The 16,006-nt window shown below is 42.5% G+C and overlaps 1 protein-coding gene across 1 annotated transcript in view; it reads right to left on the minus strand.

Moving 5' to 3' along the window:
* Positions 1-1,600: 1,600 nt before the first annotated feature.
* Positions 1,601-16,006, minus strand: part of naprt (nicotinate phosphoribosyltransferase) — a 100,636-nt gene continuing 86,230 nt past the window's right edge. Inside the window, exons 10-13 of the mRNA XM_076277780.1 lie at positions 15,643-15,745; positions 2,953-3,110; positions 2,007-2,114; positions 1,601-1,887 (exon numbers count right to left, since the gene is read on the minus strand). Coding sequence (XP_076133895.1) covers positions 1,804-1,887; positions 2,007-2,114; positions 2,953-3,110; positions 15,643-15,745 — 453 coding nt within the window. The 3' untranslated portion in view covers positions 1,601-1,803. The remainder of the gene's footprint in view (positions 1,888-2,006; positions 2,115-2,952; positions 3,111-15,642; positions 15,746-16,006) is intronic.

The following is a 16,006-nucleotide window of genomic DNA, read 5'->3' on the forward strand; positions in this document are numbered from 1 at the left end:
GGTACCATACAATGCAACCGGAAAGTTTTCAGACCCTTTCAAGTTTTCCACATTTTGTTATGTTTCAGACTCATCTTAAAATGGATTCAATTATTTTTTTCCTTATCAATCTACACACAATACTCCAACACTCCACAAAAAGCAGGTGTTTGAAGTGTTTTAGAAATGTATAAAAAATAAATGAAATATTTAATTTACATAAGTATTCAGACCCTTTGCTATGATGCTTGTAATTGAGTTCTGGTGCATCCTACTTCGATCAATGGTCCTTGTGATGCTTCTACAACTTGATTGGAGTCCACCTGTGCCTAAATTAATTCACTGGACATTATTAGAAGAGGCACACATCTCTTTATATAAGGTCTCAAAGTTGATGGTGTATGTCGAAAGAATTGTCTGTAGGCCTGCGAGACAGGGTTGTGTGAAGACGCAGATCTGGGGAAGGACACAAGTACACTTATGCAGCATTGATTGTGCCCAAGAGCATGATAGCCTCCATCATTCTCAAATGGAAAAGTTTGGAACAACCAACAGTCTTCCTAGATCTGGCCGCTCAGCCAAACTGAGTAATCCAGGACGAAGGGCCTTTGTCAGACAGGTAACCAAGGACCCAATGGTCACTATAAATGAGATCCTTTGAGAAGATGAGAGAAACGTAAAGAAGGACAACCATCAATGCAATCCCACCATTTTTTGCTGGGAGTCTGCCAAAAAGCACCTGAACGACTCTCAGACCATGAGAAGTAAAATCATCAGCTGCACTGATGATTAGATGTCTTGCTCACTCACACATCACTTTTAAGAGACGTCAGTTACTGATGATGTGAGTTACTGATGACCTCTTAGAATAAACTGACCATAATTGTTACAGAGACTACAAAATTAAGGACTAAGATCAATCATCAAACCATTATTGTGCATAATAATGCACAGTAAGCAACATATAGGCCTAACCAGTACAGTTATTTAATGTATACACAATAGGCATAAGCCTAGGCAAGGACCGAGTATGTATGCAAATAGTGTACTAATCTGCACCCATTGCAGGATCCTTCAAGGCTGCTTTTTCAAGGAAGATACGTCAACGAATTTCGTCGAAGCACTGTTCCTATAGACCTCTGAAGTTGTTTTATTAGGTAGCAATACAGTGCTTAGCCTGTAGTGAACATGCAGTGTATATCTTTTTTATGAGCTTATTTCTTAACTTAATTGGGAATAGACCAGGATAAAATTCTTAGGGCAGAAATGCAGCCTCACAGAAATAATGTCAGACAGAGTCTGTATAACCTTTTTCCAGAAACAAACTGATTTTGTCTAGCTTTTAAATTAGCTTGAGACCATGCACTTTGCCCAAATTACGCCACATTGTGTGCACGTAAATGAATATGAATAATTCATATTCAAGTGGCCTATGAGTCCAGACCTAAATCCCATTGAACACCTCTAGGAAGAGCTGAAACATGTAATCTGCAGAAGACACCCTTGAAACCAGAGACGATTGGAACAGTTTGCTTTAGAAGAGTGGGCAAAACTACCTGTTGACAGATATGAAAAGTCAAAGCTATTTTCATTTGTTTTATTAAATAAATATTTGGTTAAATGAAGAGTTAAAATCAAAGTGTACTTGGCACTAAACATAGAATAAACAATCATGAATGCAAATTAGTTTAGTCAGTTTCAAATTATTTAAAATATTGACAACTGTATTTAGGTCCAAATGATGATACAAATGACACTTTTTTTTTTAAAAGGCTGGCTACAAGCATCAGATGTAGCCATTTTGTGGCTGTTGATTCACATATCTCATTGGAGCAGGAAGTTATTAGCACTGGTGTTTTTGGCTTTGACATCACAGAGGAGGAGGTAGAGCTTCTCAGACATTGCAACCTTTAAGCAATACAAAAGGCAACATGTAAGAAACAAACAATTTACAAAATGATGTATTTGAAAGACAAATTCATGCTAAGTGTCTGTGGACTGTGTGTGGATTTGTGCTTCACACTTACAGTATATGTGTCTGGCTGTTGGAGGCATTTGTATCTTGGGTGTAGAGAGTGAATGCAGATTTGTGCTCTGGCTTTGCTTTCTGCCACAGAACTGAGAGGTAGGGTGAGCTGCAGAAAAAAAAGATACAAACAGAAACACATTTAACATTGAAAAGCATTAACAATGTCACTACATTTTTAATGCTTGGATGTTAATTTTCTGGTGTAAGTTTGTTGTTACTTACACTTTTGTGTCACTTAAAGGTACAATGTGTAGGGATGTTTATTAGCAAAGAGTACATATAGTATTAAAACTATAGTATTCATAAATCTGTGTTGATTAGTGTGTAATTACCTCAACTAAACAAATCAAGCTTAAAATGAGTCCTTTACAGTTACATAGAGCAAGGAAGCGACATCATAGTCTCCCAAATTGCACAACCATATTGATGCAGTGGCCAAAAAACAGACACACTCTGCTTTGCCTTCTGAATTCACATTCTAGTGGCAGCATGGCCAGGAGATGGAAAAAAATAAACAAAATAAATTATCGTTGCCTGCTGTATTGGTAGGCTACTCATGGTAATTGCTAGTTCAGGCTAACAAGTTTGAGAATAAGGATTGTGTGAAATGGAAGACTGAATGTTACACATATAATTTACCACAAGAGAAGGTACAGTAAGGGAGCATTAATCTTCATTGCCATGGAAGACAAAATCGTGACAGCAGAAACCATGGACAGGCTACACAGTGACATTTCTGAGATGGAGATATCAGTTGAACAAGAAAATGTGGCTATCAGTCCGTTAAGCAAATTTGTCTTGATAAGATGTCTTAAAATAAGTCAAACTCTTGTTAAATTAAGCCAAATCATGTGGCTTTACTGACTAGTAACTACACTGGCCTTCAAAAAGTAAAATGTCAAAATTTAGGGAAAACATTCGATATTAGAGCTTTCATTTCGTACCTGGCCCTTGGAGAAAACATTCTGCCGCAACTCCATCACTTGACCAGGTGTAACACAATATGGTGTGTTCCCATGTCCTAACAAATGGCATTGCATTGACACACCAGCTACAGGGGGAGGCTCCTCTGACAGGCATAACAGGTCCAAAAATGGATGGCCTGGATAAGGAAACAGTTCAACAGACAGACAGGGAAAAGCAAAGTATGGAGAAATAAAAGAACAAAAATATCAGGTGTCAGCTAGCATATCAACAAGTAAGCTAACCCACAACACTGCACCTACGTTTTTCACACTTTTATTCTTACATTTTTTTTAAAGTATATTTTTTGGGCTTTTTGCCTTTATTTGTATAGGACAGTGAAGGGTGAGACAGGAAGTAAGTGGGAGAGAGAGATGGGGTGGGGCCGGGATATGACCGCAGGTTGGATTCGAACCTGGGTCCCCGCGGGCAGTTGGACCCGTATATGGTATGAGCGCTGTAGCCTGTTGTGCCACAGTGCCCCCCTTATTCTTACATTTTACACTTAAAAAACAAAATGTTATATTATTTCGGTAACACTCCAAAATAAGGTGCCATAATAAATAGCAAACTATTAATTACCTAACCCTTTGTTAATATTTGTTAATTGTTACTAAAATATCTATTTGGCACAAGTTAATAGTTTTTTCATCATTAATTAAATATTAGTTGTTTGCATAAAATCTGTATGTTAATGTTTTAACAAATCTATTAACTAATATTGGCACTAATTAACTGTTATTTCTTACATCATTTAAATGTTAAATGTTTATTTACAAACTATATGCTAATATAAAAGTTAATGACATATTATTATTTATCTAGCTTTTCTGATTAGCTTTGTGGATAATTTATGGAATTTATGGTTTATGGCTTTATGGTCTTGTGGGGTGTATGTAGTGTGTGTGCAAAACACTAAAAGAATAGGGAGAGCCGCGGCATGTTCAGCTGTTTACTTTCACTAGTATGAACGAACACACAGAGACCGGAAACCAGCAGCGGTCATATCAAAATAAAGGCACCATATAAAACACTGACATCTCATAAAATCGTGGAGACATAACATTTTCCCCCCTCCCCAGGGAAGACACAACTTATATCCCTGAGTGAAATACAACACAATTAATAAATCCTAAATAAAACCTGTAGTAGGCATCAGTCGGATACTTTGTGCATGACTACTGTGACAGTCCAACTTGAACTAATCATTACAAGGCTATTTCGAACTTGGCCTAAAGTGCCTTAAAACACCAGACTCAGTAACTGGAACAGTCTGGATGAGCTGGTACTCGCAACGCATAGTCAACAGCAGTAATATTAAAAATCTGCAACATAGTCCTCAAGGTAGCCCGGTTTGGTGCGGGCACGGACTGGTCGTGCTGTGGGGTTAACTGGGCCTCCAGAGTCCGGATCAGGATCTCGGCTGACCTCCAGGTCTGTTGCGGTAGGTGGGGCCACTTTGCGGAGACGGCGTGCATGCCACCACGTTCCGTCTGAAAGGCGAAAGGTGGCAGGGCCCAGTTGCTCAGTCACCTGGTAAGGCGCTGACCAAAATGACAGGAGCTTATGGCCCCGTGTGGGCCTTCGGACCCTGACCCAGTCCAGAATGGTGAAATTTGGGTGTTTGACCCTGTGGGACCGGTCAAAGCGTTGTTTAGTTGCCTGCTGTCGTGCTGAGACCCGGTCGCGTAGCTGGCCAGCTGGTTCCCGCTGGGCCTCCTGTGATGACAGGTGAGCAGGAACACGCAGGCGATCCAGGGGCAGTGGTAGCTCACGCCCTAACATCAGGAGTGCTGGCGAGCTGTCCGTTGTGGTATGTTGAGTCGCTCTGTAGTGCAGCAGGGTCCGCAGAAGTGCTGCTGAGAACTGAAATCCCTCTGCTAAGTGAGCTCTAATACCGTTCTTCAGCGTCTGATTCATGCGTTCCACACCCCCATTCGGCTGAGGGTTATAGAAAGCTGTACGTAAGTGTCTGATTCCCCGCTCACCCAGAAAAGTTGTGAACTCCGCAGAGATGAATTGCGGCCCATTGTCTGTGGTGACCGTCTTGGGCATGCCCCAACGAGCGAAAAGCACCTCCAGAAAGTCAATGACCGCCTGTGTGGTGACCGACCCGGTAGAGACTGCCTCCGGCCACTTGGAGTACAGGTCATAGGCTACGATGAGGAACCGTTGGTGATGTGGTACGCCGCGGAGCTCACCGCAAATATCCATTTGGATGTGCTCCCAAGGCCCAGCTGGCCACTGCAGTGGCTGAAGGGGAGGAGCTGGTGGGGGGCCAGTCTTTCCACTCACCAAGCAGGCTGTGCAGTCTCTCACCATAGCCTCAACATCACCATCTATGCCTGGCCACCAGACCACTTCTCGGCAGCGCTGCTTCACCTTGACAATGCCGAGGTGGCCTTCGTGAGCCATGGACAGGACGCGTGCCCGTAAGGCGGAGGGTACGACTGTGCGATGGCCCCTTGCAACGCAGTGGTCGTTCCAGCAAAAAAGTTCATCTTTAAAGCGGCGGAATGGCGCCAGACTCTCTGGTAGGCTGGAGGCTGGAGGCCACCCAGAGTGGATGAAAGTGCGGAGTTGTGAGAGCACTGGGTCCTGTTCAGAGGCCTGTTGGAGCTCCTGAAGTGACACTGTCGCCTCCAGAGGGGAGTGGAGGAGCTGGATGAGGTCCAGGTCGCTGTTGTCATATGCCACCGCTCACAAGCCCAGACACAGGCCAGGGCCTCTCTCTCCCCAACGGAATACTTCTGTTCTGCAGAACTGAGGGCTCGGGAGGCGAACGCAACAGGTCGCTCCGTGCCGCTGTGGAACTGAGACAGCACAGCCCCCACTGCGTAGTTGGAGGCATCACAGGTGAGAAACGTTGGGCTGGACGGGTCGAAGTGTGCGAGTACTGGTGGTGCGATGAGCTGGGCCTTCAGCTGTATGACAGCATCATTGCAGGCAGGGGTCCAAACCCATTGGGCGTCCTTTTGAGGAGCTGCCGTAGAGGGGCGGTGGTGGAGGAGTACTGGGGAAGAAAGCGCAAGTAGTAGGCTGTCATGCCAAGGAAAGAGGCAATTTGGGCCGGGCTGGAGGGCATGGGCAGCCGTTGAATGGCCTCCACATTAGAATGAAGTGGGCTGAGGCCTTCTGAGCTCAGACGAAACCCCACAAACTCCACTTCAGACGCAGAAAAAATACATTTCTCCCCATTTAGCGTGAGAGTATGGGAGGCCAGTGTGTCGAGCACCCGTGTGAGTCGCTGGTCATGGATGACTGCTGTTGGTCCATGTACTACTATGTCGTCCAGAAATATCACCACCCCTGGGATACCAGCAAAGATGGTGGACATTATTTTCTGGAAACAGCTAGGGGCGGAGCATAGGCCAAAAGGGACCCTCGTGTAACGGAAGACGCCTGCGTGTGTGACGAAAGCGGTGAGGTTACGACTGTCCGGGTGCAGAGGTACCTGCAGGTAGCCTTGGCGAAGGTCCAGCTTTGAAAACATTGTGGAGCCGTAAAACTGAGAAGTCAGTTCCTCTGCTGTGGGCAGCGGGTACTTGTCGGGTACAATGGCCTTGTTCACCGCCCTCAGGTCCACACACACACGCAAACCCCCTGACGACTTCTTCGCAATGACCAGGTTAGAGATCCAGGGCGAGGCGTTGACTTGCTCGATGATGCCTATGTCCAACAGCTTTGTCAGCTCTGCTGTGACGTCATCTCGTAGTGCCAGGGGAATGCGGCGGAGAGGCTGTATGACCGGGTGTATGTCCACGTGGAGTAGAGGCTGATGGGTGAACGCTGAGATACAGCCAAGGCCTGAAAAGAGTGCTGGCCATCGCTGTTCCCATGGTGTGCTGACCTGGAGAATCTTAGCCCCACAGCTGTCCATGAACGTGAAGCCCAAGCTGGTGATGAGGTCCAAGCCCATGAGGTTAGCTCCATGCCGCGCCACCTGAAAGGTGCCACCTGAAAGGTGAAGAAAGCCATGGATTTCTTGCCGTGTCGCACTGAACAGCTGAGGGAGCCCACTAAGTCGATCTGTGCATTGCCATATCCATGGAGAACAGCCGAAGGTGTCTGCAGCATGACGTGGGGCAGGAAGCGCTTGACTGTGGCCCAGTTGAGAAGAGATAAAGCCACTCCGGTATCCAGCAGCAACGGTACACAGACCCCATCTAATTCCACCGTGCACGTCTTGAAGGACACACGGGCAGAGCTGGGAAGCTAGCTGTGATGTCAGCTCGGTAGCTTTTTCTATTTGCAAGGCTATTTCCAGCGCTTTTTTAAGAGTCAGATCATCCGGTGACATGATAAGCTTCTCGCGAATTTTGGGGTGGGTTGCATGCTCTGCAAGCTGGTCCCTTATCATTTCTTCCTCCATATCACCAAACTTGCAGAAAACAGCTAAACTGCGGAGGTCGGCTACATAATGCTGAACTGACTCACCCACTTTTTGCTTGCGCTGCCGGAAGACATTTCGGCGGAGAATGACAGTCTGTGGAGCAGCAAAGTGTGCTTCGAGTAGTTTAGTAGCCTCCTTATACTTTTCCCCTTGTCCCAGGGTTCTAAAAATGCGCTGTCCCTCGGTACCGAGGCAATGCACGAGAAGTGCTCTCCGTCGCGGGTCACTAGCCTCCTCCAGGCCGAGAGCTGCGAGATAAGTTTCAAACGACTCCAGCCAACGGATCCACGGTACTGGAGGCTCGCCCGGTAATGCCAGGAAAGGTGTAGGTGGTGGGAGTGCAAGCTCCATCTTCGTCGCCAATGTAGTGTGTGTGCAAAACACTAAAAGAATTGGGAGAGCCGCGGCATGTTCAGCTGTTTACTTTCACTAGTATGAACGAACACACAGAGAGCAGAAACCAGCAGCGGTCATATCAAAATAAAGGCACCATATAAAACACTGACATCTCATAAAACCATGTCGTGGAGACATAACAGTGTATAAGGCACCCTACTGCCAGTGGTTGGTTGTGTGAGAGTTTGCGCTCCTCTTCCACTTCATCCTTATTGGATGTGGTTGGCTGTCCTGTAATTGGTGACTCTGTCTAGTGTTTGAAAGTAGTGTACTCTTTGCCTTTGGAAGTACGATTTGGTTGCTGCTTGAATTTGGTGAAATTCAGGGGAGGGGGGTGTAACAGAGTTAGAAATGTAGTTTAGTGTTTGTATGTGATTTTCGCTGTAATTAAGCAGCCTTATTGAGATTGGTGTTTTGGAGCCCCCTTTGGAGAAACGCTATACTGCAGCTCTGCTGCGTTTTGTCCTTGTATTGTTGCCATAGCCCAGTGGTTGTCAAACTTTTTCTTTCATTCCCCACTTTGATCAAGGGGGCATTCTCGAGCCCCACCTGTCACTCATCGTCAAGCTTAAAATTGTCAAATTTATTGAAATAATGACAAGTTCTAAATATATCCTCTTCAACAGAGTTAAAATCAGCTGATGCTGATACACACATATTTCTGTTTTCCAGCAACATATTAGGAAGCATAGGCCATTTTACAGCATTGTACAATATATTCAATGAAATACCAACATGCTGCATTAAATGGATCCATAATCCAGTCATACTGAGCACTGCTGGTTGGGAAATATTTTTGAAATAAACTTTGCAGGGATGTGATGTAGGCCTACTGTTTAATACATGGGATCACAAGAGTGGCTCCCAATCAGACGTTTCAGCGTCTTTCAGTTTCAGGCATAATACTGTCGCGATCGAGGCGCCTGTCCCATACTCAAGTGTTTTTGGTGAATGCAGTAGCCTAATCTTATTTGCTAGGTGAGGTAGGTGCTTGTCTTTGCCTTAAACTGGACATTTAACTCAAATGTATCGCTAAGATATATCAAATATATCGCTAAGATAGGCCAGCTTCGTCAAGAAATGTTCATTAGTGAACGTGCTTGCAGATTCAAACATGCGCTCTTCCTCCAAGAAGAGGCGACTCGGAGCTCAAACACGCGCGACAGCACTTTACCTCGGGAAAGCCACCTTGCCTCGCTGTGAAACAGTACAGCCTTTTGGTCAGCTACCATCTCTTCGCAAAGTGCGGAGAACAGACGCGCTTTTAAGGGCCGGGTTTTGATGAAATTCACCACTCACAACAACGTTCAAAATCTCATGTAGGTCGAGACTAACTAAGCTGCCTTGACACGAGCACTTCCCTGTGAATAACACAGTGCATCCATTGCGCATCGGGTGCTACCTGGGCCCAGGCTACAGATAACAAAATAAATTAAAAAAACCTCCTGTTTTTCACGTCAGTTCGCGCCCCACCTGGCATGTCTCCGCGACCCAGTAGTGGGTCGCGACCCACAGTTTGAGAAACGCTGCCATAGCCGATCAGAAGCGGTATGCTTTGCATTGCGTAGGTTGACTGTATAAAGCTCTCCCCACTTTGTTTTAATTTTTTAACTGTAAAATGTTGTTTAAGTTGAAAACGTTGATATACCACCTGTATTATGTTACTTTACATGTATTGTTAAGATTTGGGTGCAATTCTAGCAACTTAGAGATAGTTTATTAATTCATACACACTGAGTCTAACGTGACTAGCTGTAAACTCCGCTAGCAACTTTCCATGCATTCAGTGTAGTTTAGCTTAGTGTGCATGGAAAGTGCAATTCAGTCTAGCAGGAAATGAATGTACATTTAGTTTAGCATTATGTTTATGCATTACCTCCGTATGGTCTACGTCTTTGAGTGTTTAGTGAGTCTCAGAATATTAATAAACTGTTGTTCTGTGCACCTGAACATTCCATGTCGCATGTCTCCCTTGCTAGTAGGGCTGACAGTGATGGTATAGAAATGATGCATGTAATATAGCCCATTCAACTACTTGTTGTTTTGTTTTAACTTTTCCTAAAGGAATAAATGTGATAAGCCAGTTTTGGTCTCAGTCCCTTCACCGTCTGACTAGTTATATATTACTAATATATTAATAAAGCTTAACCAACTTTATTATAAGGGTCCCCCATACTGATAGTTATATATTACTAATATATTAATTAAACTTAAAGGCCGTGTTGCAGGGTTCATTTTCCAACGAATTTGCACAATTTGCTTGTTGATAATAAACATTTAAACTGTTATCCATTGTATTTGATGTTGTTGGGTATCACAAAACGGAATATAATACGAAAAAGCAGCTACTATTTCACAGCGTTTGAAGTGATTCTCCTTTCCCCCACAATGCATTGCATTACGTCACCTTGGGGAGATACAGACCAAAGCCCACCTTGAGACCCTTGAGAGTAACGAGAGGAGTAAAGAGAGACGAGTAAGGGATTGTTCAGCAGTAGATAGCGCAGATTATAGATAAATAGATAGGCTATAGATAGCCTAGATATGTATATAGACAGGTAGATAGATAGCTAGTTCTAGATAGATCATGTCATATGCTGGTCACAGGGGGGCTCCTCGACCAGTGGCCAAAATGCACTCGCTTCCCTAGTTACTGCAGCTCTCCACCACAGTTTCCATCGGGACGGCACAGCCCACACAAGCACCTGCAAAACTGCGACTTGCCCATATTATCTCCCTCTTTGGTAAGCCGTACCCTGACGATGTCAATGGCAATCAATCACGAGCAGTAGTTATCGAAAATATTCATGCTGAAGACACGACCAGCCTAATCGGCGGCGGCTAGAAGCTAAGTAACTGTGGCTCACAGGTGGGACTAAAAAGTTAGCCCAGCTAGCTATCATGATGCTTCATATTCTGATCTTCTGACTAAGTTTGCCCGGTAGCCTACTTATCTGAACTAACAACATGATCACTATCACTAGATATAAAGAAAATGTTGACTTTCATTCGGTGCTGTTCACTGACAGTAACAAAAAAAGTGTCGTAATGTTATAAGCATAATACATTGAACTGAATAGGTGCATTATGTAGCCTCATAACGAGGCCTCTCAAATTCAAATTGCATTAAACTAAAATCGGAAGACATTGTTATCTTTGTTAGACCATAGGGTCGTTGTCATATAAATGCTGTAACGAAATTCGAAGTGAAAATATACAAACTTTATGTTGAAAGTGTAACCGCGACCGTTTCCCATAGGAATGAATGTAAAACATACCCTCCAAAACGAGACCTCCCAAAATTCAGAAAAATTACTAAATTGATATCAGGCACCGTTATTACCATTGGTAGATCATAGGGTAGCTGTGATATAAATGCTGTGACAAAATTCGAAGTGTAAATATACAAACTTTATGTTGAAAGTGTAACCGCGACCGTTTCCCATAGGAATGAATGTAAAACATACCCTTCAAAACGAGACCTCCCGAAATTCAGAACAATTACTAAATTGATATCAGGCACCGTTATTACCATTGGTAGATCATAGGGTAGCTGTGATATAAATGCTGTGACGAAATTCGAAGTGTAAATATACAAACTTTATGTTGAAAGTGTAACCGCGATGTCCATTGAAATGCATTGAAATGAATGAAGCGCAGATCAAGTAGTCCCCAAAGTGACGTCATCACCGAATTGCGTACAAAAAACCCGCTAATGCTAAAAACAACAAAAACTGGCATTTAACACCATTTGGATACATTTTTAAAAATGATATACATATATTGAGTGCTTTATGTACCCATTAATCAACAGTGGTGGTTAACCTGCAACACAGGCTTTAACCAACTTTATTATAAGGGGCTCCACACTGATAGCTATATACTACTAATATATTAATTAAGCTTAACCAACTTTTAAGGGTCCCCCATACTGATAGTTATATATTACTAATATATTAATTAAGCTTAACCAACTTTATTATAAGGGGCCCCACGCTTATAGCTATATACTACTAATATATTAATTAAGCTTAACCAACCTTATTGCAAGTGGTTCCGGTGCCGACAACAGTGGCAGCATGTCAAGGTAGCTCCGTGTTTTTTTCTTGAATTTCCCCTTGGGGATCAATAAAGTATCTATCTATCTATCTATCTATTGTAAGGGTCCTATGGAGAGCGGTTCATATTGGGATAGGCAGAAGCACAGTTTAATAACAATTAGTTAAATAATAATAAGTCATTAACTTTTCTATTAACATATAGTTAGCAAATAAACATTTAACATTTAAATGATGCAAGAAATAACTTAATTAGTGCCAAAAATACATTTAGTTAACTATTAACACATATTATTACAATATTAGTTAATAGAACATTAACATACAGATTTTATGCAAACAACAAATATTTAATTGATGATGAAAAAACTATTAACTTGTGCCAAATAGATATGTTAGTAACAATTAACAAATATTAACAAAGGGTTAGGTAATTACTAGTTTGCTATTTATTATGGCACCTTATTATGGAGTGTTACCAAATTCACTTTTAGATAATTTAACAATTTAAACTACTCAGCTATTTAAGTGTTCAGCCATTCCAACTGTCAGTTATCATACACTATGCCTCCAGCCAACTATTTTAAACCACCACCTACCTAGCAACCAGCATAGAAACCACCATAACTACCCTAGCAACAGCCAAGCAACCACCTCAATTACCTAGCAACAGCCTAGCAACCATATCAAGTACCCTAGCAACAGCCTAGCAACCATGTCAAATACCCTAGCAACAGCCTAGCAACCACTTACATAGTTACAACCTAGCAACCAACATTGCAACCACCACAACTAACCTAGCAACAGCCTAGCAGCCTAGCTAAGTAACATCGTTACAGTTAGCATTGTTAGCATAACTATTAGCAAACATTAACTTAGTTATCTGTTTTTAACTGGCATGTTTTTATATCATATGTTTTGCATTTTCATGGACTGGTAATTCCTTGGAATTGCATTTCTAGTTATTCTTCTTACCTTTTTGTGGACTTAATTCAGCCCAAACTGCTTAACATATAAACTTGGTTGAGACACTGTTCCGTAGATCTTCCAGGTTTTACCGGCCTGTGTTTTTTATTTTTGAGAAGTTTATAGTTTTTGAGATATTTGCCATTAAAAAGTGTATTTTGAATTGAATGGAGGCTGTGGCATCATAATAGAGCCAGCTGCGCTCATTAAGTAGTTCCAGGAGTTGTTCCCGGGCTAATCAGAACACTGGCACAGGTGCCACCTGTGAGGAATCCAACTGTCTCAGCTTCTAAGCATACAATCTGGTTCTCCCTGAACTACACATCCTATTGAAGTGTTTCCTGTGTGTCAAAATAAAACACCCAGCCATATCTCATGCTTTCAGCATTATATCTCCAGAACGGCTTGACGCACATGCTTCAAATTTTGTATGAGTGTTTGTATGGACTGATGTTGGACGTCAAAAGTCAACTGTCAAGGTCAAAAAGTGTGAGTGTGATATCTCAAGAACGCCTTGTCACACAAGATTCAAATTTGGTTACTCCTAAAGCATATCCTAGAAATCTAGATGCACCCTAGCAGCAGCAAATGTACAGTAATTTGCTGCCAGGGTAGTCAAGCAACTCAAAAGCACCTTTGTAGGCATCACATTTACCCTACCAACCAGCTGGCAGCTAGCTAGCCAGCAAATTGCATCCCCTTGTGTAATTCCTCGGAATTGCATTGCTAGTTTTTTGTTAAAATCTCAAAAAGTATAAGTTTAAAAAATCTGAAGTCATAGCAACCTGGTCCATTGGAAGACCTACGTTACAAAGTTTGAATGAAGGTTCTAAGTTAAACACTTCATGAGAAAGAGTATGGAAAAAGTGGTCAGCGGAATAACAAGATGAAGAAGCCTAGGAAGAACAGTACAGTACTGTAATAAGAAGTAGTAACCTAGGAAATTGAATTGAAATTCTGACAAAAACAAAGAGAACAGAACATATCACTCCTATACTTAAATCCCTGCACTGGCTTCTAGTTATGTATAGAATTCATTTTAAAGTACTGCTGCTTGTCTGTTACTCTTTGAATGAGTTGTGACCAATATACCTCCTGGACATGCTACAACCAACCTCTTAGATCACAGGAGAAGCACCTGTTGAGAACAGCCCTGGTCAGAACAAAACATTGTGAAGCAGCATTCAGCTACAAAGTGCTTTCCCTGACGAAATTAAATATGCCACCAACTGCCACCATTTTTAAACCATGACACAAAACTAAACTATTCACAGTTGTTTTCTCCTAGAGTATTTATTTATCTATTTGTTTATTTATTTTCATTTTATCTGGCTGTACTTTCTGTTTTATGACTTTTTATTATGTATTTTTATGACTTTTAATGATCCTTTTTACTCTATGTTACTTTTTAATTTTATTGTTCCAGCTGCACTCTGCATTCTTGACTCTTCTATATACATTTTTTAATTTCTAATTCTTTTTATTGGCTTGACTGATTTTTTGAATTTTATGAATTGTCTTGCTGTGTTTTTACTTATTTGTTACTTCTCTGTCTCCGATGGTGTGTATAGCACACTGAATTGCTTTAGTGCCCAAAATGTGTTACATAAATATAACTGCCTTGCCTGCCTAAAGAACCATTTGTGTATGATGTTGCTATCTGGTGGTGACCACAAAATAAATGCATTGCAATGTTTCAAAGTTAGCTAGCTGATTTTGCTAGCAGGTTAATTTACGCATTGAACATGTCACCTACCAATGTGGTAATCAATTGAAAAACTGCCCCCCAGACCCGGCGCTAGTAGGGGGGGGGGGGGGGGGCAAAAGGGGGCGATGCCCCCTTAAATAAAATCTGTGCCCCCTCTATTGTGACCACCATACAGGCTATTGCGTTTTTATTTTGTTATTTCACGTAGATATGGTTTTCTTTCGTTAGTTAGGCTACATGCAGCTGCATAAAACTCACACAGCCTCTCCTTGCCCCGCTCTCACAAACACACAACGGAGACTCCCCTCCGTGGCCTAGGCTAGCCTTATAAGCGGTCACTCCGGCTCACGGCGGCCACGAACGCAAAGGCTGAATTGTTGTATAGCCTAACAATGCTTATTTGTACTGATTTGTTTGGGAGGGGGGGGGGTTCTACTAAAGATGCCGCTGGTCCAGTGCGCTTACATGCGCTGTAAATTAAATAGCCTGCAACAGGCACTCTCCCTCTCACGCTACACTTGCGTTTTAAAAGCGAAACTGATGCCACAGCTGGTCTGGGTTTGCTGTAACCTAGGCTACAGGCTGCATTTATTACAGAAAATCAAGCGACATAGCAAGTAGGCCTAGTCTACATTTGGTGACAGGAGCATAGGTTTACCGTGACAACAGCGGTCACTAGTTCTCATCGTCGTAGGCTTTGCCGATGCAGAGACTAAACAGTAAAAAGTTATGATGGCATATACTGGAAGCCTCTACCCTTTTGGATGTGTTAGAGCTGTAGGTGCACTTAGTTGTTAGCGATTGACCAGTTTTGCTTTTTCAAATGAAATGCGTTTGTTAGGCTAGCCGATTGTCAAAATAGGGAAATTACACTGCGTGCATACATTACAGAAATGCACGCAGTGTAACAGACGGCCTACTCTCGGTCACGGTTAACATTAGGCTATATTAATTTATCAACTGCACCCCCCCCTAAATAAAAAAAAACGTGCCCCCTTGCTCTGCCCCCCCCCCCTGAGAAATTTGACAGGAGCCACCACAAGTTTTAAGAAAATGTATAATTTGTGGGCAAGTAGTAATGTTAAATAACCCTACTGGATTAATACAATTCTGTAAAATTGAAGCCCTACAAATATGCACATCGACTCACCCTCAGTGTCCAACAGTCTGTAAACATTTTTGCTGCCAGGGAGAGTGGTCTTTTCAGGGTCTTCAGTAAACTTGATCTTGGGTTGACCACTTACCTCTACCAGCTGAGAAAAAATTAAAAGATAAGCATATGAGTGGTTATTAGCGTGACTATCTGTCCCACTTTAGGTTGTACTGTACACCCTTTTGAGCCGTTGTCCCATGCCCCGCATATTGAGACAATGCCCTGCATTTTTGACTGCATCCAGAATACTACAGTAACGAGTAAACCCCCTTTCGAGCCCCCAATACTATGAAACATAACTAAGTGCTCTGTAAGTCTAATGCTGGAAGTAAAGCATTGACAAAAAGAATAGAAGAGGGAA

Source organism: Alosa pseudoharengus, unplaced genomic scaffold (genome assembly GCF_046254945.1).
Source record: "Alosa pseudoharengus isolate Yale_2024_CS ecotype anadromous, Long Island Sound unplaced genomic scaffold, YU_APseudo_1.1 YU_APseudo_1.1_scf_11, whole genome shotgun sequence".
Lineage (NCBI taxonomy): Eukaryota > Metazoa > Chordata > Actinopteri > Clupeiformes > Clupeidae > Alosa > Alosa pseudoharengus.